The sequence below is a fragment of the Pararge aegeria genome, chromosome 14, assembly GCF_905163445.1.
Source record: "Pararge aegeria chromosome 14, ilParAegt1.1, whole genome shotgun sequence".
Classification (NCBI taxonomy): domain Eukaryota; kingdom Metazoa; phylum Arthropoda; class Insecta; order Lepidoptera; family Nymphalidae; genus Pararge; species Pararge aegeria.
In genome coordinates, this window is record NC_053193.1 from 17,466,974 (window position 1) to 17,490,444 (window position 23,471).

The 23,471-nt window shown below is 36.6% G+C and overlaps 1 protein-coding gene and 1 long non-coding RNA gene across 2 annotated transcripts; one reads left to right on the forward strand and one right to left on the reverse strand.

The window, feature by feature from the left end:
* The first annotated feature begins 12,738 nt into the window (after window positions 1-12,738).
* LOC120629531 lies at window positions 12,739-14,872 on the forward strand. Its single transcript, XR_005658989.1, has 3 exons — window positions 12,739-12,842; window positions 14,414-14,456; window positions 14,859-14,872. It is a non-coding gene; the product is annotated as an uncharacterized LOC120629531 (long non-coding RNA).
* Window positions 14,873-19,338: 4,466 nt separating this feature from the next.
* Window positions 19,339-23,073, reverse strand: LOC120629495. Its single transcript, XM_039898436.1, has 4 exons — window positions 23,018-23,073; window positions 22,288-22,396; window positions 20,351-20,519; window positions 19,339-19,520 (listed from the first exon to the last, which is right to left on the reverse strand). The coding sequence occupies exons 1-4, from the start codon at window positions 23,071-23,073 to the stop codon at window positions 19,339-19,341; spliced, it is 516 nt and encodes a 171-aa protein (XP_039754370.1).
* Between the last annotated feature and the right edge of the window lie 398 nt (window positions 23,074-23,471).

The following is a 23,471-nucleotide window of genomic DNA, read 5'->3' on the forward strand; positions in this document are numbered from 1 at the left end:
GGATCTAGTGACAGGGTCCCATGGTTTCAAATCATTTATAACCATGAATAGTGTGTGTTGTTATAATCTCTCAAATCAAATCTCTGAATTTCTCCAGATGTTTGACTCTGAGAGTCATTTTAGTTCTATTTTTTTTTAAGTTGGTTACAACTTTCAATTCTTTGGAATTTATAATTTCTCTGGGTTGGTCTTGTGGGAGGCTTCGGGCATGGCTAGCTTAGTAGCTAGCCATGCCCGAAGCTTAGTGGCTTAGTGGCTAGCTTAGTACCTGTTTGCTGGTAGGGTAGTCCCTACCAGCAAACAGGTACCGCTCAGCGATTTAGAGTTCCGGTACGATGCCGCGTAGACATCGATTAAGGTGCCAGGTTAGCCCGTTCTAAATTCTAAGACTGACTGACTGACTGACTTAACCTAACCTCTGAAGTAGGTCACAGTGGTTTTCATCTGTTTAAGGTAATTTAATAATGATTCTTTAATTAAAAAAAAACTTTAAGTAACAAATCACGACGCAACTGTTCCTAATCTGAAGTTTCGCAAAATTTAATTATAGCGCTTGCAAAGATTCGGGAGTTCTCTATGAGCATGTGATTTTAATTAAGATTTCTCTAAGTGCTTGCGAGATTCGCTTTAGGGATACATTTGGCAAAGGAAGCGGGATTTGAGCGAGTGTTACATAGTGCCACTTCAGCGCGCTAATAGTTGTAGCATGAAGATACTGGAATTAACGGGTTAGAAAGATATTATAGCCAATTTAGTTAGTGGCTATAGTATCTATCTAGAGACAAATGAATGAAAGATGACATTAAACATTATAAAAGACACAATCTTAATACTATACTATAGTGTACTATAGTGATACTCTGCAAAAAGAGCAATCTGCTGAGTTTCTTGCCTCCTCTTCTCGGGGGAATCTGCCTTCCGAACCGGTGGTAGAGTCACTACTAACTTGACGTTTCAAAAGTGCTTAAAAACTGGGCCTACTTATCAATGAATGAATTTTGAATATTTTTGAATTCTGCGAATAATGAAGTAAAGGTCATTCAATATTCTCAGAGTATATCAACAATTCACGGAACAATGCTGATGCTATGAAAATACGAATACAAAAAAACCAAGACAGAGACAACAAATTAAGTGGCCTTAACGCTAATCTTTGATTGGTTGTTACTAAGGGCGTAAAGGAGCGACCAACAAACAAACACACTCGCATTTAAAATATTAGTGAGAATTAGAAAGGACGCCTAGCCTAAAACCATAACAATGGAGTAAAGTTAAATAAATTAACGAGCCTTAACGATCATAGTATCCATAAAATAGGAGTTACCCAGGAAATAGCGGCTTCCGACTAATTAAGTGATGCCGCGATCCCTTCTCATACCCTCCGTCAGAATGAATTAGCTTTAAAAGGGCTAAAAGATTCACGGTTTTGTGTGTGCGAATAGAATATTCAAACCGGCAATTTGGCAAGCAATTAAATTATTTAGAACTAGCTGTTATCCACGTTCTTTGTCGCCGTTTTTTTGGAAGTCCCGTGGGAATGGTTAATTTTCCAGGGATAAAAAGTAGCCTATGTTACTGACCGTCTTTTCATCCTACTTTTATGCCAAAAATAAAGTGGATTGGTTGCTTAGAGCGTGAAGGACAGACAAACAAACAAACACACTCCCGCATTTATATTAAATATTAGTATTAAGGATGACATTATTTATTAACAGTATTAATTAATAATTACTTAAAGCCTAATGATGCTATGCTATATATGCGGTATAACATATTATGAAAATTAAGCTTAATTTGCTATACTTCGCGAACAGCAGGAGAATCTGTATGGTGTTATTTATAATTACTTCAATCCGTATAATAATAATAATAATAATAATAATAGCTTTATTATTCCTTACAACGGTTTAAATATTATTTTAAATGGATTCTAAATTTACATAATTAAATTCTAAATACAACAAATGTTTAGGTTAGTTATTTTTCTTAAAACTATGTTAGATTTAATATTTGTTGTAAGGACCGCATTTGGCGGTGAAAGCCTCCTCCATGAGTAGCCAGGACTTTCTGTCCATAGCTGCTCTTGCCCATGTTTTTCCTGCTATCTGTGTTATATCATCAGACCACCTTCTTAATGGTCGGCCTCTTCTGCGCTTAGAGTCTCGTGGGTACCAATTTGTAACTATGTATGACCACCGCTCGTCTTTGACTCTTTGTCTTGTTTCTTCAATCCGTATACTCCACACCAAACAGATCCTCGGCAATGCACCCTCTACGCACGTTTCGCTCCGAAACCGGAGCATCCTCAGGAGATGTTAACAGTGATGGAGGCACCGGCCATCGCTGCTGGCGGTGCCGAACGGGCGCACTAAGCTACTGAAGGAGGCGCCACTGACGCACGCACTCCGTACCCTCAATATGATAGCCGAGAAGACGGATTTATTTTGTTGCACTCTGAGTGAACTCACAAATGTAGCGATTTGGATTTTATCTTATACATTATAGTTATATATATTATTAAAATTTATATAAAATGCTGCATTAACGTATTGGGATAACTTCTTCCTGTAATGACAAAAATGTAAGATGGGGAATAAATAAATAAATGTTGACTTTACAATGAATAATTGTTAAGAAAAAAATGGAACAAGAAGAGAAGTGGTTTAGACTTAACGGTCTCCCTTGCGAGAGGAACAAGTTGGACTTCTTTTTAACTTTTCGGAATGATGTGCCTTTGCTTTAACGGTGAATAAAAACATCGTTAGTAAACCTGAATGTCAGAAAGTTCACAATGATACACCCCTACACTCCCTTCATTCTGAGAGTGGGACCAATAATGAGTTGATGATGATGCAGCCTAAAATTATCGCAGGCTGACTTGAATGTTATAATTTCATTATGGCAGTTATAATACCCATATTCAGTTTCTACTCGCCATTTTACTGGAACGCCGAATCGCTAGGTGGCATGTCTTTTTCTAGTCACGGCCGATGCTTCCCACTAGAAGATTGAAGGCCTTTTTATCCTCAGTAAGTAAGTATGCTTAAATGCTTAAATGAAGATATTTACCTGAGCAAAGAATGTATTTTCAACATAATGCGAATGTGGGAATCTCTCAAGACAAGTAACGGGTTTGCCTCGCATAAATTAAGTGATAAACATGTCAATTTCTTATCTAAGACCATTCGTCTGTAACTTAACTAGATAGGGGAAACATTTTAAGCGTAGAAAAACAAGCTTTTTTCTGTAAGGTAAATTATATTTGAAATGAGAAAATGATATAAATAAATAGATAAATAAAGGAATATGAATTTTAATGAATGTTGTGATTGTATGCCATTTATTTATGTATTTATTCATAGATGATAGATCTCTTAAAAAAAAAATATATATATATATATATATATATATATAGTCGTAGTATATATATATATATACTACGACAATACACCCAATACGCTTTAGGTTTAAGTTGGCGAACGAAGTTATCACCATCCCCTTACAATTTTGTAAACATACCTATAATATATAGGTGCCTGTGATAGGCCTTCATGTATAAAGAAATTTTTAATTTGAATTTGAATTTAAAATTAAAAGTTCGAAAAAACTAAAAAACACGCTTGGTATAAAAAAACAAACTTACTTTTTTTAAAAAAAAAACAAACTTAAGTACTTTTTTTTTATAGGTACTATTATTTTTTTTAGGTCATATTTATTATTATTTTTATATTTCAACAAATATCTTATTTGCAAATTGAAAATTGGAAAAATCTTATCAAATTAGTGTATTGGCATCGGTCCTCGATATACGTACAAAGTTTGAACGAAATTAGACCGACCAAAGGAGTCGGTTACAAACATACAAACAAACATACAGGTGAAGCTAATAAAAAGCGTGTAAAAAGGAATTCACGCTAGTTTGTATATACAAATATTTTAATTTAGTTTTTTCAATAGAACAGTGGTTGAAATAAAAAATAAAATTACAAAAAACTCAATGGAACAGTCGAAAATATATTTTGTACGGTAATTGCCACTTCGGATAAGTTTAACACGTAGGAGTTCTTTAGGTGGTACAAAGTACCTTATCAAGTATTTATATACAAACTTATAAGAGACAACTCAAATAAGGAGAATTAGTTCGGAGTGAGGTGGTGTAGACAGCTTGTTTACAAGTGTGTTTGTTTAGGACAAAGGACACCCCCTTGGACAAATTGGGTTGCCCTAACGAGGGCGTAGACTGTTACATCATTATGAGGAAATAAGTTTTAAGGTGGATGACCTCCATGTCACAGTTATAATTTTAGTTAAAATCAGGTTACTGGTTACTGGTTACTTATATTATAATAAAGTCAAAATTCAAAGTCAAAAATATCATTATTCAAGTGCATATGCCCACAGGTGGCACTTTTGATGCGTACATAAGAATTACACGGTAGTGAGATGATGGCGATAACCACATTCGCAAACTTAAAACCAAAGCTACGAGGGTTCCAAACGCGTCCTGGTCTAAGAAGAAGCCCACAGCCAACTTAGCCGGTTGTTATTTTTTTTTTGTTATCAACATCTCACAATGTCATTTTAAATTATTAGAAGAGTAACCTGGTTAGAGCAATAATTTAACCCACGCTTACGTAGTCCTTTAAACTATAACAGGACTTTTCTATAAGCTTACGTTCAAAATAAAACGGCACAACCAGACATTCTTATCAGTAGAGCTTTTTGGCACAGAGCTCTTCCGGGGAAGTACTGCATCATCACTTACCAAGTGGTAAGAGTGCAGTCAAGGGCTAACTTGAAGTAGAATAAAAAAAACATTTTATTATGCCCTATGTTCTAGAACTTTCTGAAACGAAATGTGTCGATGTTTATGAAATAAAACAAAAATATTTGTGGGAAGGAACCTGTAGGTATGGCTAAGTAAGGTTAGGTTACTTCAAAAAAAAATTATAAAGTCGTGCACGTGTCAACGCTACTCACCACGCTGGCCCAGTGCAGATTGGTGGGCTCCACACACCTTTGAAACCATTTTGTAGAACTTTCAGGTTTGGCATTGGCAGGCATCTGCATTGCTCTGTGGAAGCAAGTGATATTTGATTACTTAAAACGCACTTAATTTTAGAAAATTTGCGAGTGTTCTGGGATTCGACCTCGGCACCCCGAAAGTGTAGTCGAGCTCCTACCCACGGGGCTATCACCGCTTCCTGTACTTCTTTTGCTGTTCCTGTATCACTGTTACTTAGGTGTGCTGTCACAAAATGACACTGGCAAATGGTTCCCCAACTTCTCCTTATTGAGTTGATCATACCCTATGTTTGCATACACGTGATGTTTGCCCTCACGCCCTACGCGTTACAACCCGTGTTCCACGAATTCGTCTCACCCTGGGAATATATTAAGATAAGTGAATTAAGATAAGTGATAGTTAGTAGCGGTTGCCTGCACATACTCTTAGCTTTCATCTCCTTTCCTACAGTCTTAAAAAAAACAAGTGCCTACTTATGGTACTTGGAAAACCATCGTGTATAAACAGAGTATATATACTCTGTTTATACACGATGGTTTTCCAGGCAGGGCATGCAAGGAAAACTAATCTTGCAACGTTGCGGTCTCTGTCCTTCAACTTGAGGCGTAGGTGTTAAGCCTCATATGCGTGTAACTACACCGGCAACCCTTAGCAGCAAAGCTTAGTTGCAAAGCCTCGCGCTACAGTCATTTGTATCTTGTTTTATAACTTATATTTAAAACATCAAACAATGTACATTTAAAACAATAAAGATGTTTCTATTCTGTTTTTATCTTCTATATAGATTCTTCTTTCGAAATGTAAAATAATCCTTAGCTGCAATGTCCCCGCCACAGTCACACTCTTATCACGTCAGGGGTCGTGGATAATCGACCAGTGGACAAACAGTAATTGTTCTAACGGCGTCAAGTTTAATTGACTCGACAGGAATAGAAATGATCTGTTTTGCGCGAAGAGATTCATTCGAGACGTAGAGCGGCAATTAAATACGTTTGTTGTAGGAAAGTGGACAAGTCTGATGTAATTAGTAAGTTTTTAATCATATTCATCACATCTTAGAATCAGCATGCTTAGTAAAAAGGTACGGATATATTTTTCCCCACCATGTAAAACAGCGCTCAGTTCTAAAAGTTGTTATCATAATTTGATTTTCAACAAATTGCTATTAAAGATTTAGCATTTTTGAAATTCAAGGCATAATTACGTGACTGGTTGGTTGGTAAATAATATCAACCAACCAGTCACGAAAGCAAACAACTATTACTCGGTAAGGGAGATCTTGGATAGTAAAATATAATTTATTTAGGTACTAATTTTTAATATTGTATTTATTAATTGACATTCCATGATTATAAATTTATTGTTCCATACAGTAAAATTAATGACATTTTTATTATATTCAGCCGATATATTTTGTTGATTTCGTTTATTTTGATGATTATTTATTTAGTTATTATATAAATTAATTTGTGTAAATTAAGATTTGCATGTCATAGATTATGACTAAACATGTATACTTACAATGTTTTATGCAAATAAAAGAATTGAATTAATTTGTAATATATCTCGTCCAGAAGTACTGCTATGCTTATTCCTGCCACCAAGTTGCATTTTTGTATTCTGTTCTGAAGGGCTTCTTAATTACGGGCACATGAGGCTTAACACTTACACCTCAAGTTGATGGGCCCAGTGGCACTCGGTAGGAAGTTTTCATTGCACGCCCTGTGAAATGGTGCTCTGTTTACAGGGGACGGTTCTTGACGGTGGACTATCTGCTTGATCCGTCAATTATAACTGTAATTTTTTTTATAAAATGTAGTGTTGCTTTGGACCCAAGTGTCTATCGGTTTTCTGAGCTATATTAGCTAGCTATAGCTTATTATCAATATACTGCGAGATAGTGATAATAAAAACTACCCAGCTACGAGTAAGTTTGTTGTGGGCTTTTCTTAGACCTGGTTGGTTTAGTGGCGTTATCCCCATCGCCTTACAATTATGTATACGTATATGTATGAACGCTTCATTAGTGCCTGCGATAGGCCTACACGAATTTGAAAAAGTACTTCTATATCTCCTGTATAATATAATCTCCATCTAATGTATATGTATAATCCTGTCTCCTGATTTCGATCACGGCATACCTCTCTCTAGCACCCGTCGAGTGACTCTTACCAGGCGCATAGCATTGTTGTCTTTGTTCTTTCTGGCACAAATAAAATGTATTTAAATATCTTTGGTTATACACTCGATTAGTTTGCAGAGAGGCGCGACGTGGCGGCGGTGAGTTTAGCACGATGTTATTGGGAGAAAGGTATTAGTATTATTTAGAAATCATACAGTTGGAAACTGCCCCAATTATCTAATCTAAGTATGTTCGACTACGGATGAAGAGGCTCTGGGTTTAATAATAATAATAATAATAAATTCTATATTGCACACACAAAAACAAAATACAAAGAAACACATTTACAAAAATAATTAAAAAAAACAAAAACTAGTTTAGGTGTGCAAAGGCGGTCTTATCGCTAAAGCGATCTCTCCCAGACAACCTTTGGCGATAGTAGTTTTTGGAAGGAACGGGTTGGTGCGGCAATAAAAATTTCTACCTACAAAAAATATTGCAAACTAAACTACATACATGGTATAAATTCTAATACTAAACATATAATTATTATATATAATATATAGTGTTCATACATATAAATATAATAAACTACATACTATAACGCTACATACATAAAAATTGTTTTTCAAACGACTTTTAAAAAGAGGCAAGGATTTTGCCTGACGTATGTCATCAGGTAGGGAATTCCAGAGTCTGACACAATTAACTGTAAAAGAATTACTATAATATTTCGTGCGACTGTACGGAACCTGTAGTTTGCTGTCGGTGCAGGACGTGTGAAGGATACTGTACGTAGCCTGTTATTATCAAAAAACGTAAAACGTTCTTTTAAATATGGCGGAGTCTGAGGAAGAAACAGGATACGATACAACAGAGACAAGGCGTGCATCTCTCTCCGCTGGCCGACCGACAACCACTTTAGTTCAACGCGGAACTGAGATATGCGGTCGAACTTTCGCAAGCCAAAGATAAAGCGGATGCAAAGTTTCTGCAGCCTATCGAGCTTATTAATGAGATCCTGTGATAAGTCAAGATAACATGCATCACCATAGTCAATGACAGGTAACAAAATAGAATTGGCAAGAGCGATCTTAGTTTTAATTGGAAGAATATTCTTCCACCGCCTAAGATAGCCAATAGTGGCACAAATTTTCCGCCCTACCTCAGATACATGAGGTCCCCAAGAAAAGGAACTGTCAATCGTTAGCCCAAGGTTTCTGACCGTATTGCAGTATGGCAAAGCAACCCCATCAAAGAAAACAGCTGGAAGGTTATTAATTTTAGTCAGCAAATTGCGATTACCTTTGACGATTACTTGTGACTTAACAGGATTTACGGCAAGACCGTAAGATTTGCACCAGTTACAAATATTCGCCAAGTCTGTATTCAGTTTACAAATAGCAGAGGAAATTCCATCAGTGGTTTCTGAGGAGTAAATCTGTAAATCGTCAGCATAGAAATGAAATGAAGAGGAGATAACAGAAGAGACAGAGTTAATAAAAATGGAAAAGAGAAGTGGTGAAAGCACCCCACCCTGTGGAACACCTGCAGTGAGGGGGGAAAACGAGGAACATTTACCATCAAATCTGACACATTGTTGACGACCAAACAGATACGACTGAAACCAGTCAATGGCTTCAGATGATACGTTCACCTTCGACCTAAGCAACGCAAGAAGCAAGTCGTAATTCACATTATTGAAAGCATTGCTAAAGTCAAGAAGAACCAGAATAGTAACCAATTTACTGTCCATCCCTTTCCGAATATCATCGCAGACTTTAATTAGTGCTGTGACCGTACTGTGTCCTTGTCTAAAGCCAGATTGAAAAAGTGATAGAACGTTATTTTTAGTCAGAAAAAGAGTAAATTGTTGATTGACAATACGTTCTAAGACTTTAGAAAGAAAAGGAAGAATTGAAATTGGTCGAAAATGTGATAGAGTTGTAGGATTAGCAATTTTAGAAAGTGGGATCACGAACGCCTTCCTCCAACTAGAAGGAAAAGTACAAGTTGATAGAGAATAGTTAAATAAGTGTAATAGAATAGGAGCTAGGCTATCAAGGACCAGGATAATCATCCTACGACCAACTCCATCACTTCCTACGGCATCAGATTTGATGGCCAAAACGTGCTTCTTGACTTCGTCCAAAGTCACTTCTCTGAATTTAAAGGCCGGAAAATCAGGCGCAGGCAGAGACCTTAGATTATTAAGAGTAACTTCCTTCATCTGACTATCCAACGTTGAAGCAGTTGCAAAGTGCTGGTTAAGGGTATTTAGGTCCGGGATACGATGAGCCAATTTTCGCTGGCGACCTATACCTAATGAGTTTAAAAACCTCCAGGCCTTTTCAGTGTTTAAATTTTGAAGGGCATTGTAAATAAAATTACGTTGGGCATCGCGGCAGAGTTTACTACATCGATTACGGAGATTTTTATATCTTATAAAATTATCCTCTGACGGGCGCAACTTGTATTTCCTTTTAGCTGCATTGCGCTTATTCATGTGAGCCTTAATCTCGGGAGTTAACCACGGCGCTGGAAGATGTTTTAATTTGATAGGTCTCAAAGGAGCGTGTACGTCAAAAAGTTCTGTGAGTAGAGAATTAAAAATACTTAACTTATCATCCATAGTTTCTGCGCTAAATATGGTAGTCCAGTCTATTTTATTTAAATCATACATAAATAAAGAATTATCAAAATGTCTGAAACTGCGACGCATAACTACAGTCGGCTTGGCTTTCGGTGGTCGAATCTTGTATGATATAAACACCAAGTCATGATAGGAGAACGCTTCAGCTTATGTTGTCGTCCACCTTCCCCTTTTGTAGTTACATACATGTGAGTGGACATCGTCACATATCATTTGGTACCCTTTTCCTAGAAAGATCTCACAAACATATGGCACTGTCATTCATTTCCAAACTGTATGTTTCTTAACCTGTGGTAAATAGATTTGGTAAAGTGGGGTCAAAGTTAAATTACTGGGATTTGAAAATGGGACCAAACAATGGATTCCAATTACTTTTACACTCACTTAAACTAGGGATTTTGAGAAATAATATCCATATTCCAAATATAATAATCAAATGTATAATCCAAACGAAAATTTGAAAAAGATATAAATAAACCTTCAGGATATGTATTTTTTTTTAAATTTGTCGATTACGCTTACTAGGTAGTACCTAAAGGCTCAATATCTACATAGTCGTTGGATTATGAACGAATGAATGAATGAATACACTTTTATTTTACACCACAGAGAAAATATACAGAGATACAAATACAACAGCACAATAAGGTAGAACGTACAATTTGGCGGCCTTATCGCTAAATAGCGATCTCTTTCAGGCACCAACAACAAGGTGGTACAACAAACATTAGTGAAATATTAGGATTTAAACTAAATAAACATAAAATAGACATATACCATAGTAAATATTAAACATACATATATACAAATATATAAACATTCAAATACTCTACTACAAATACATAGTAAAAAAATAATAAAAAATAAAAGAACCCTCAAAAATATATAGAATACGAAATAAATAAAATAGAATACAGTGATCATTCCAATCAATGCCCGGTCAATAAACAAAAGTAGTGATCCTTCACACGTTTCTTAAAGATGCCGATCGTTTGCGCCTTACCAATCTCTAAAGGCAGGGCGTTCCAAAGTGTAACGGCCTGAACCGTACAGGATTTGTGAAAAAAAGAGGACTTATTACCAGGCACCTTCAAGATAAACCTCCTCGTAGAGTGAATATTCTCAGGAGGCCCTTTGAATACAAATTTCTCTTTGAGATAAACAGGAGTAGAAGGATGGAACAATGTATCTTGTTCCATCCTTCTACTCCTGTTTACTTTTCGTTCCTCTACAGCATAGAAAGAATGTGCAAATTCCGGCGAAGTCGGATTGGTAACCACTTGAGACGAGACCGAACTGGGAAATATGGTCATATTTGCGCAATCCAAATATGAACTGGATGCTAGTAATTTGAATTCTCTCAAGCTTATTTAACTAGTCTTCAGTTAAGTCAACAAAACTAGCGTCAGCGTAATCAATAATGGGAAGGAGGAGAGTTTGTGCGAGTATATTTTTGGTATATTATGGCGATACATACATTCGTAAATTTAAAACTAAAGCTACGAGGGTTCCAAAAGCGCCCTAAGACTAATTTTTGTTATCACCATGCCTCACCGCCATGCCAAAAATGCCGCCATTATGGTTTGTTACGACAACATGGCGGATTGGCGCTGTCTATCTGTAATCTGTGGTCGGTGCACTGGCTGACGACTCATTCGTTACAGTATACAGTATTGTTTACTACATTACAAATGTGAGGATAGCCAGTGATTTACATAAAAAGCTATATTTAACAATAAAATATGTCTGACAGTGATAACGCAGGAAGTGAAAGTGTACAGCCTTCTACATAGAAAGCAAAATAACACTATGATTATTATGCTTTATCTGTTATATATATTATGAGTTTCTTGCCGGCTTCTTCTCGGTAGAATCTGCGTTCCGAACCGGTGGTAGAGTCACTACACACAGACAGACTTGACGTTTCAAAAGTGCTTCTATTATGCCTACTTGAAATAAATGCATTTTGAATTTTATCTTTCCATTATGCCTCATATGATCCCTGTTGTAATCTGTTCTTTTATGCATAAAACTAATACAAAACAATTTCGATATTTCACATCGGCCTAGCGACCTGTGACGTCTTACACATGTTTTTATTGTTTACGTAATTCTCTATACCTTCTATAATAGAATTTTCTCGGATCGGCTTAACTGAAGATTTTTTGATATGATGTGTTTTCTCCCAGGTGGTAATCACCCAGGATGTTTTTTATTAATAAATAAATAAATATACTACGACAATATACACATCTCCATCTAGCCCCGAAGTAAGCGTAGCTTGTGGTACTAAGATGACTTGATGTCACCCAGAAACGGAAAAACTATCATCACAGTAACATTTCCCAGTTGTGGGAATCGAACCCACGGACTATAAGTCACAGGCAACAACTAGTTGGTAAAAAGACATGTAGGATAAAAAAGCTTTGGTATGAATTGCTCTAACTTCATAGCTAAACATTAACTCGACTGTGAGATGGTGATAAAAAAAAACCTGGCTAAGTTTGTTGTGGGCTCTTCTTAGACCAGGGCGCGTTTGGAACCCTAGTTAACTTTTAAGTTAACGAATGCAGTTATTACCATTACCTAACATTAGTGGTAACATGTTATATATGTATGAAAACTTCATAAGTGCCTGTGAAAGGTCTACATGAATAAGTCGCGGAGCTGAAGTAACAATGGGCGGAGCACATAGCTCGGAGAACTGATTGACATTAGGATACCAAGGTTATGTATGAACGCTTCATAAGTGCCTGTGATAAGGTCTAAATGAATAAAACATTTTTGAATTTGAATTTTTAATAACACATAGTTGCCTTAATTAACATGCCTAATTAGTTGATGCGAATCCCATTGTTTCTTCCATTTCCACGGCATTATAATACAGAGACAAGGAAAATTAGTTTGCTCGCTAATTTAGTGGAATGAAGTCGGTTTTATATTTTCTCGGTTGCGTCGCCGCAGCAGCTTGCGCTTAGCTTGCTTAGCATGTTCGGGGTACAAGTGCCCACTAGCGGATAAGTTTGCGCGCGAGGCTAAAGGTTTGTAAAAGCATGAATCTTTATATTCAGCTCACTTCCATATAAGACTGCTATTCACCATTCACTTTGGAACGTATCATTATAGTCATATGACATATCCAGTGCGGATTAACCAAGTATCAAGAGTAACAATTGTTACGGGCTCCTCGCGAAAGGTGGCCCCGCATATTTGAAACACTCATCTCAGCCTGAGCGTAATTTTTTGAGTGATACTTATTAAGATATGGTATGATGAATTTTTTTTGATGTCACAAAAACGTGAAACGTTACAACTTAATTTTGGTGGAACTGTTCGGGACCCCCGGTCAAGCCGTTCAATAGTTATATGAGGGCCCATACACACACACACACACACACACACACACATACATACATACAGACGGCCGACTGGCGCAGTGGTTAGTGACCCTGCTTTCTGAGTCCAAGGCCGTGGGTTCGATTCCCACAAGTGGAAAATGTTTGTGTGATGAACACAAATGTTTTTCAATGTCTGGGTGTTTATCTGTATATTTAAGTATTTATATTAAGTATTCATAAATTCATGAAAATATTCAACAGTCCTCTTAGTACCCATAACACAAGCTACGCTTTCTTTGGGGCTAGATGGTGATGTGTGTATTTTCGTAGTATATAAAAAAAATACATACAAACCCGTAGCAGATCAAGGGCTCTTTAAATGAATTTGCTACAGATCCCGCGCTTCCTTAATCTGGCACTGATCATATCGTGGTCCCTTCCTGTAACACTGTTGCACGAAGCATTGCATCATTACCGCGTTCAATGACGTCATGCAATGCGCTCTTGGGCAGAAATGCTCAATGGTACCTATCTATTCCATGACGGGTGGACAGCATTGTTCCGTGAACTGTTGAGATACTCTGAGAATACTGAATGAACTTACTTTAATATTCGCAGAGTCACAGTATAGAATACTATATTAATGTCATGTCTTGTATAATGTTTAATATCATCTTTCATTAATTTGTCTTATAGTTATCCATAAATTATGTAGTTCTATATATTTAGTGTAAGTGGCCCTGCCTTACTAACAAGAAGTTAAATAAATAAATAAATAGTAAATAAATGCGGTATACACGCTGGCCCAGTGCGGATTGGTGAACTGGCGACCACCAGATAATTTTCTTAAAAGTGTGTGTGGAGTCCGCCAATCCGCACTGGGCCAGCGTGATGGACTACGGCCTTAACTCCTTCTCTTTGTGGAGAAGACCCGTGCTCTGTAGTGGGCCGGTAATGGGTTGATATGATGATGATAATGAAAAAAAGGCATGCTTTAATGGTGTCTACCTTTCTAATTCCACAGGCACTACTCTAGCCTCTCTGCTAAACTACCCACTCCAGGCACCAACGAGGATCAGAGCTGGCCAGCTTGGCTTTGTCTCCAAAGATATCTTCACGGGAATTCACGCGACATTCTCCAAGGAAAACTACTTTTCAGTGCCCTCCACTGAAAAGTAGTTTTCCTTGATTGTTATCAAGTTGTAATTAAACTAATTTTATAATTGGAGGAATTATCAATTTTATAAATTTAAAATGCATATAAAATTTTTCAGAACCGACAGTATTTGAACCTGCGCACGTAAGAAAATAAAGCGAGTGAGTAAATATAATGTACTAATGTATATAAAGTAAGTAAGTAAATAATATAATTAAGTAAATAATGTACGTACGTAAATAAGCGTGTAAGTAAATAATGTACGTAAGTAAACAATATACTCAAGTAAATAATGAACGTTAGTAAATAAAGTGAGTGAGTGAATAATGTACTAAAGTATATAAAGGAAGACAGTTAAGTTAAGTATGTTTGTTTGTTACGCTTTTACGCAAAAACTACTTAACCGATCCGATCCGATCGATTATTAGAGGTTATAATATGTGTTTAATTTAAACTTTGTGTAGATCTCGATCTAGAGATGAGAATTTCTGAATGTGGTTGGAGATAGATGACAGAACTCCTCATTTAAGGCTTAGCGATACTGAATACTTTCATTTTTTTAGAACTACAACTGATTTTAATGCCACGTCAAAAAACAAAATCTAACGCAGACGAAGTCGCGGGCAACAGCTAGTAATTAAATAAAGGAAGTAAGTAAATAACGGGAGTAAGGAACCAATGTACGTTATTAAATAAAGCGATTGAGAATAATGTGCGTAAGTAAATAAAGTGATTACGTAAATAATATTAATTACCCAATATTTGAAAGGACGGAGAGTAACAAAGGTTACTATTTATCCCAAGGTAACGATTCCCACAAGATTTGTAAAAAACCGTAATAAATGCAGACGAATTTATAAAGATACTAGCTGGTATCTTTGATGTCAAACGTCAGTTATGCATCCAAAAAAATACGAAAGGGTGGTTGACAGCAAAGATTGCAAGATTAACGCCTGTCGCTCCTGTCTTGAGATTCGTATTCACCCTTCCGGCCCACAACTGACAGAGCACGGGTCGCTTAGAATTTAAAGGGGTCCGTTGAGAACGTTTTGGAAAGCTTTCAGGGATGCAGGACTCATGATGTTTTCCTTCACTGCTAAATCAAGTGATACATTAATTGCTTAAATTAAGAACGCACATTACTCCGAAAAGTTAGATGTTCGTGCCGGGAATCGAACTCGGTCCCCCCCAACAGGAAGGCCACAGCTCTAACCATTAGGCTATCAACGCTTCAATATATAATAAGCATAAAAACATTAGTTGTTATAAATTTAAAAACATAAATATAAAGTCTATTTTTTCTTACCTGTCTCATAATGTAAACAATCTTTTCGTTATTATTTTTTGTAAAGATTACTTTAAGAAAATATTAAAAACATACTGACATAAAGAAAATATTTTTTTGAGATTTGACATCATCGCATTTTGTAAAAAAGAAATTATATATGTATTGTCATTGTAAGACAAGTTAGAAAAAATGAAGAGGACCACACAAGTTGAAGCTGAAAATTCTAATTACATTTTCGCCCATCTGCTTTTTATAATTTCTGGTGGATTACACTTTAAATTTAAAAATAATAATTAAAAATTTAAAAATTGGTTCACACATTACATACTTCTTTGACTAGAGCTTTGCGTAGATCGACAGGATGTATACCATATAAAGTCTGAACCATTAATTAATAATTCACTGGCGAAAGTTCTTTTATATTATTAGAAATATGGGGATATGCTTATGGAACTAATTTAAAAGGTCTTCAAATATCCCAAAACAAATTATCGAAAACTTTATTCCATCTTGACCACCAGTTTCCATCTTAAGAACTACATAAAAAAACGGATGTCCGGTAGCCAATCACAAAACATGTGCTAGTTAGAAAAACACTCTAATCTATAAACATTCACAAATAATATTTCAAACTATATCATATACGAGAATTGAAATTGGTGCAAAAACTATTAAATTTGAGGGAGTTCAACTATGCAATAATCTACCAAAAGTTTTCTTTCGGAAACGTTTTGCATTAAAGAATAAATTAAAAACTCATTTCGTCTTTCTCGATTGTAGAAATTTTTAACTGTTTAGTTAATTACATTTGTCTTTATATAGGTTCGAGTCTTCAATTAAATAATCAAAATCTTAATGTTATTAGTTTTAGGTTCGCTTGTAAGTGAACAGTATGTTTTTTGGAGAATAAAGTCTTTTAAACTAGGTAATATTAAAACCCTCGCCCTCGGCTCGTACTTAATTTACAACTTACACAAACGCGAGCTACTCACTCCTATAATATGACGGCTAACATATTACAAAGCAGTCGCATACGATGTATGCGACATCACTCATGTTTTTGATTTATTCCTAGAACGTAAGGATACGGTAGTCCGCCATACTAAATTCATACAGTGACGTTATTGCGCCACATCATATCAGAATCTCATATCTCTGGCGTCATATCACAAAGGAGCGAAATAGCTAGATGTTCTGGCTCTCCACGAACGAGGAAAGTAGAATTTTTGGTAACAGAATTCATAAATTTCATAAATTTATTAAAGAAAAATTATTCACATCTACCTTTCACTAACATTAAATGTATAAGCTTAGCAGAGAGTAACAAAAGAAGAAGCTAATCTGTATGTAATAGCTATTTATGCAACTATTACGTAATGCGTAACATAATTTTGAATGGCAACTGGAACATTTTGATTCCGATGTAAATATGGTGTCATAGCAGATACTTATGTAAGAGCACGTTGCCTGTTAATTAAAGAAAACAATATTCAATATATATATATCTCATCCTGAATTGATTATTTTGTGACGTCATATGTTATTCCTAAAATACGCAACATTACAGATTTTTGCCGACTTCTCTTCATTCGAATCTGCATTCCCAATCGGTGGTAGTCACAACTAACAGATTGAACTTTTGCAAACGTGTGTATGGTCAGCCTTCTTCATATCTATAAGGACGAGAACCTAAAAGAGAATCATAAAAGAAAGATTGATATATGCTAGTGAGCCTACTTTTTACTAAAGGTCTACCTCCTAGTTTGTGGACGTTTATAATTACGTGATCGGACAAGTTTGGTTCTAGTAACCACTTAGCTTTCAAGACATTTGGACCAGATTTCTAACATAGCTTAACCGCGCTACTGCACTAATTAACCTTCACGTTGTAACAACATTGCGTCTGGTGATGATTAACGAATTAACTACTAACTTCATGAACTAACTTCTAAAGCAGTTCTACTCACTATAATAGTCAATGATCTGTCAGATGTAACTAATAAGCCTTCCCTCTAACAGACTCGTTAAACGTCTTACTAACGTTCCGTTAACTATTTCATTAAATCATTCATCTAACTGTCTTGTAATTTTAACCTACTGGTTAGTGTTCAGACTAAATTTAAACAGACACTAATTATAAACAACGAATCCACTAATAGTTTACCCGTTTAATTAACTTCCACTAACTAACCTAGTAAACTTTAGTGTAACACTAAATGTGCACAGCCTAGATAGTCATTACGAGCTGCTAACGCAGACTAGGCCTTCACACCGCGACAGCTACAGCGAAACCGCTCGTAATTTGCGATTAGAGTGGAGATGAATATGTCAGCGGTTGCACCACGTGACAAAATGAGCAACCATATTATACCATTTATCATATATAAACATGTATAAAAATGAATTGAGATGTGTGTTTCACGTGAGCCTTAAAATTGCTAGGCCGATATATTTTATTGGTTGTGCTTTCCTCATAAAATTTAAAACATAATTAGAAGATAACCGAAGGAACAGCCGAAAAACTGCAGTAATATTTGGTATGGGATTTGCCACTTTCGATTACTATCAATGGACGAAGTTATTTAGGTGGTACTAAATACAATGTTTCATCTGGTACAGAATAAGTATGTATTTGTAATTTTTCCATCCAGGTCAAACTCTCACAGAGGGCTACGACAAGTTCTCACCAGGTGAACCAAACAACGCCACCACGGGTGAGTTTTGCGGCTCCATATACAGGACGCGCGCTTATATGCGAGAAGAACCCCGCCAGCTTACTGTGCGATAACGAAGTAAGATAAGCAAGAATTGAACAAAGCAAGTGTCACCGTAGACAAACGACACACGCGTTGACATACGTCAGTCGCGTTGAAATCATTTACCTCTGTTACCTGTACGGATACCAGGTCATTGAATTGTGACGCTAAAAATGTTGAAATAAATATAATAGTCCTTCAATATATTTAAAATTTTGTGCCTTTTATTAACTAGTCAGCAATAGATGCTAAGCCTTAGGCAAAACATACTATTTTAATATGTTCTGACTATTTGTTTCTGATCATTAGGTTAGACCACACAATAGTAATTTAAGTCAATTTTAATTAACTTAAGAATGATAGTGGTTATAGCCTCGTGGTTAACGACTTCGCCTTTCATTTCGGGGGGCCCGAGTTTGAACCTCAGCTTTTCTAATTGATGTGCTTTTTAAGCATTCGCATTGGTATGAGGAATAAGTTCGGATTGGAACAGGGCCAGCGTGGTGGACTATAGCATAAAATTCTTACCGTGCCCTGTAGTGCACCGGTAATGAGTTGACATGATGAACTTAAGTATTTCATCACCCTTATCATTACCTAGACAGATAAAAAAATAATTATCATCGCTATCTAGCCCCAAAGTAAGCATAGCTGGATAATGTGTTATGGGTTCTAAGATGACCGATACATATTTTGATGAATAATATACGTAAATACTTATAAACACCCAGACACTGAAAAACATTCATGTTCATCACACAAACATTTTCCAGTTGTGGGAATGGAACCCACGGCCTTGTCTCAGAAAGCAGGGTTGCAACCCACTGCGACAATAAGCCGTCAAATGAATGATGAATGTCTAATATTGAGCATTTTTTTTCTGTCTGTGACAACTTGTAGGTTATTTATCGAGACTTACTTTGTCAATTGAAAAAAGGATCTATAGCTTTTATAACATGATCACACAATTTTATTAAAATATTTTTTTTTTACTTAAGTTTATCGGTACATAATCCGCATGGTCTTATAGTCGTGTATGACACGCGCGTCGAAATCGCGCATGTCGCGTCGTCGAGTCTTGTCGCGCGTCTCGTCCGCCATCTGGTAGTCGCTTTGGCGGCAGACACAGCAACCGCGGCATTTGCAGAACGAACAGTGCGATTTAACAGCGTCCATAGCACCTGACAGGCGAATGGTTTCCCATTATCCTTCTAGTATCATCAGCCTTTTATAGCCCAAAAGCTGGGCAAAGGCCCTTTTTGTCATGTGAGGGAGGATAGTACTCTCCGTATTCTACTATAAACAAATAATGAGAAGAATATTTTATGTCACATATTCGTAGTGCTGTCCTATCCACATTGTTCCCTGTGGAACAGGATAGCACTTTTTATACACTTATTACAGTGTTTTACAACTCTTATGGGAGCCGTTTGCTTTTCTGGAATAAAAAGTGGCCTACGTTACCTAGTCTCCGTAATTTTAACTAACTCTATGCCGAAAATCAAGTTTATTGGTTGCTTATTTAGGGCGTAAAGGAAGGACAAACAAACAATCATACTTTCGCATTTGTAATATTAGTAAGGATGTAGGTGCTGCAGTATTGGTACGATGTGTACGGGAGCTATGGTGATACGCTCGACCGTAACACAAGGAAGATCTTCTTCCGAGCGGGTGATCGTGCTCGAGGACCGAGGTTCGAACATTCATCTTTGGAAGTTGTCTTCGCTAGCGCGATGCAGGATTTTTGTGGCGCCATCTAGTTCAGTAATGTGGAGACCGCTACACAATCTATACTGTGTTTAAACGCTTCGTAAGTGCCTGTGATAAGGAACATTTTTGAATTTGAATTATTTAACTGTCTACTTCTGGGTCTGAAGCTGCATGACCAATGTGACCTCTTTACATTATGGAATATGATTCAGAAAGTACAAGTGTACAAGTGTACAAGTGTACAAGTACAGCAAATGAAGCCGCTGGCAAGCATAGAATATTTGAATTAAATGCTGCTCACCTAGATTTTTAACTATTTGGGCGAACTTCAAATAAGGAGTTTCCACAGCATCGTCGACTGGCGCCTGGCATATCCGAACGACGTTTGGCGGACGTTCGCAGCCTCTCTCGATGACGGTCACGGGATGTATCCGCGAGAACAGTGGACAAGGACTGTTGGGGTACACTCTCTGTAGAACACAGAATCAATCGATAGTTCATAAGGCTGAGAATGGCATAGACTAAAAATGCACGGCTTCTATTGGATAGAACTAGAGTGACCGGCTATATTATATCCGGCTAAGTTTGCTGAGGGATTTTTAGACCAGGTTCCATTTGGAACGTATTACCCGCGCCCTTTAAGAATAGATTTATAAATGGTGGCCCAAGTATTGCTGTCTCTTTCGCACAATATAACACGACATGAAAAAGGTGCTTGTTGGGCCTATTATAATTGTGAATCATATTAAAATGGCTATTCAGATTTATATTATTATAATAGAAAGTAGGTACTTTCTATTCCGTACAGCTAACTAGTGTTATACTCGTAACGCGAAAGTCAGTTGGATGATTTGCCCTTTTTTCACGCAGCAACTTACGCATTTATAGGATTGGCAAGTATTCAACTAGATGTCCTGAAATCCGGTTATATTAACTGGTAAGCCTACATGAAAACTTCCAACCCATTACTTATTTAATGTTAACTTGAAACGAATAAAATCGTTTAAGTTAGAAAATAACCAAGCACGGATGCACTCCGATACTGTTTAGGACAAAATGGCTGAGTCCTTTAGAAATCCCGTCTTCAAATTGGCTAGCTAGCGGCGACTTTAAAGTGGTTGCAATTTTCTTTCAATGTAGATAGTTCCTGGCGCGGAGCCAAAAGAAAATTTGAGACGAGGGGACGGTAGACATTCATGAACGTTAACTTTGAAAGCTTGTTTAAAATGCTCAATGAAAGCTCTTTAACATATCAAGGTTAACATAGAGTACTTTCAGCGCTAATGTTTAATCTCGTGAAAACATGTGAGATATAAATAAACTATATATGGTGTAAGCGAATCCTTACTTATATTATAAATGCGAAAGTGTGTTTGTTCTTGCTTCACGCCCTAACATAGCCACCAGTTGACGTGATTTTCGGCACAGAGTTAGTTGAAAGGACGGGGGTAACATAGGCTACTTTTTATCCCAGGAAAGTAAACGATTCCCACGGGAAAAGACCACCGTATTGGTAGAAGGGAATAACTAAATATACTACGACAATACACACATTGCCATCTAGTCCCAAAGTAAGCGTAGCTTGTGTTATGGGTACTAAGATGACTGATGAATAATTTTATGAATAATATACATAAATACTTATAAAATACAGATAAACACCCAAACACTGAAAAACATTCGTGTTCATCTCAGCAGGGTCGCTGCCCACTGCGCCAATCGACCGTCAATTAAATATAGTTATTATTAATAGTTACTATTGGTGTGCTATCTTTAAGAGTTCGCCCAAATGGATTAAGAATGCTGTCGCTTAGGGCAGTGGTGGGAAAATTGCGTTATTGATCATGAGATTTAACTGCAATTGAAATTATTTTTCGTGGAAATTTTGCGTAAAATTAGGAATTTGGAATATAAAAGGATGCGCACCTACCTAGGCCAATTATTTTCGATGCTGGACCTCAAGCAGGATACGCACTTGCACACAGTTTTTCCAGATAGTTAATTATTAAGGTTTATAAAGGTCCCTGCTACAATGGGGAGCGTTACTTGTAATAACTTGTTGCTCATTCATGTTGGTACCCAGTGATTCCTTAGGTACCCTGGGGTGTCACAGGGAGCATGCACGGTTTTATATGGATATTATGATCTCGACGTATTAATTATTAATTTTCATTTCAATTTTAATTTTTTAATAGATAATATAGGTTAGACACAGTTACCATGCATAGTTTCAGTTACCGTAGGCCACTTTCGGAAGCAGTCATGAATAGGTTTAAGAAGTTCAGCGGACGTGTTCTGCAGCTGTCCTTTCCATTCGGGTCTACGGTTTTTACAGACTGGATGGCATCTACGAAAACGTAATCGATTTAAAAATAAACGTAATTACTCTTCTGGCGCTGAAACGTGGACGCGTACTTCTGGACTATTGCTGTACTGATCCAGAAATTTAAAGTTACTCAGCGAGCTTTGAAGAGTCCATGTTTGGAGTTTCCCTGAAGGATAGATAGAAAAAGAGGAAAGGAAAGGAAAGAGACAGGAAAAGTTCCGCAGGAAAATCTAAGTAACTGACATAGTCCAAACTATCAGCAAGTTGAAATGGCAATAGCACTCTCTTACTCACTCTAGAACTCAGAAGGGCGTTCCAAATCCCACCGTATTAGAAAAAAAGATGATATACTATAAGACACCGACAAAATTGCTGCCTTACGACGACGATCGAGACTTTGGAGTTAAGGCCAAAGTGGTGAATCCTCATGATTAAGAAAGTACGTAATGTAATAAAGAATGCGGTCGCGTTTTAAACCCACGTAGGGTTCTTTGGGTATTTAATAAAGCAAAGACAATCACTTCAACAAGTACATATCTATGCCCACAACAAACTCAACCAGGACCCGTTACAAATTTAAACCTCTCATGTTGTTTGAAAGATTCAAAGAACTCATTGGTTATAATTTTGTTCGCATCATACTTGCAAAGGTTTGTTGTTTTTTTCGGATCTCGTTTTATCTTCGGCAAACTAATCATAATAAACACTGAATAATTTAGTAGTATTACAAAAAATAAGCTTTTAAAATTTATGCGTGCCTATTTGACAAGAATTAGGTTATACCATTGAGTTTGGCACAGTAGGTATGTCTATGACAGAAGACATCCATTTGTTATATAGGCTATGCTAAAGTTATGTTTATATTCTCTTTGGGCTGTGTTACATTTTGACCCTGAGGTTTGGACCCATGACCCATATATACAATAACTTTACAAATTAACATATTGAATCTAAGCATATACATGTTGATGTGACATATAGACCTATGTTATCAATTTTTTAAGTACGGCTGGCGTCAAGCAGTCTGTCGTCCGTAAAAAATATGCTGTAACCAAAACGATGTTTGTGTGTGTTAACTTCACATAACGTGGGATAA

Coding starts and splice junctions, on each gene's coding strand:
- LOC120629495 (XM_039898436.1), bottom strand. CDS start 23,073: ATGATTAGTTTGCCGAAGATAAAACGAGATCCGAAAAAAACAACAAAC. Junction 20,520..22,287: donor GCTTCCGAAAGTGGCCTACG/GTAACTGAAACT, acceptor TGTGTTCTACAG/AGAGTGTACCCCAACAGTCC. Junction 19,521..20,350: donor CCAAATAGTTAAAAATCTAG/GTGAGCAGCATT, acceptor TTCGCCTGTCAG/GTGCTATGGACGCTGTTAAA.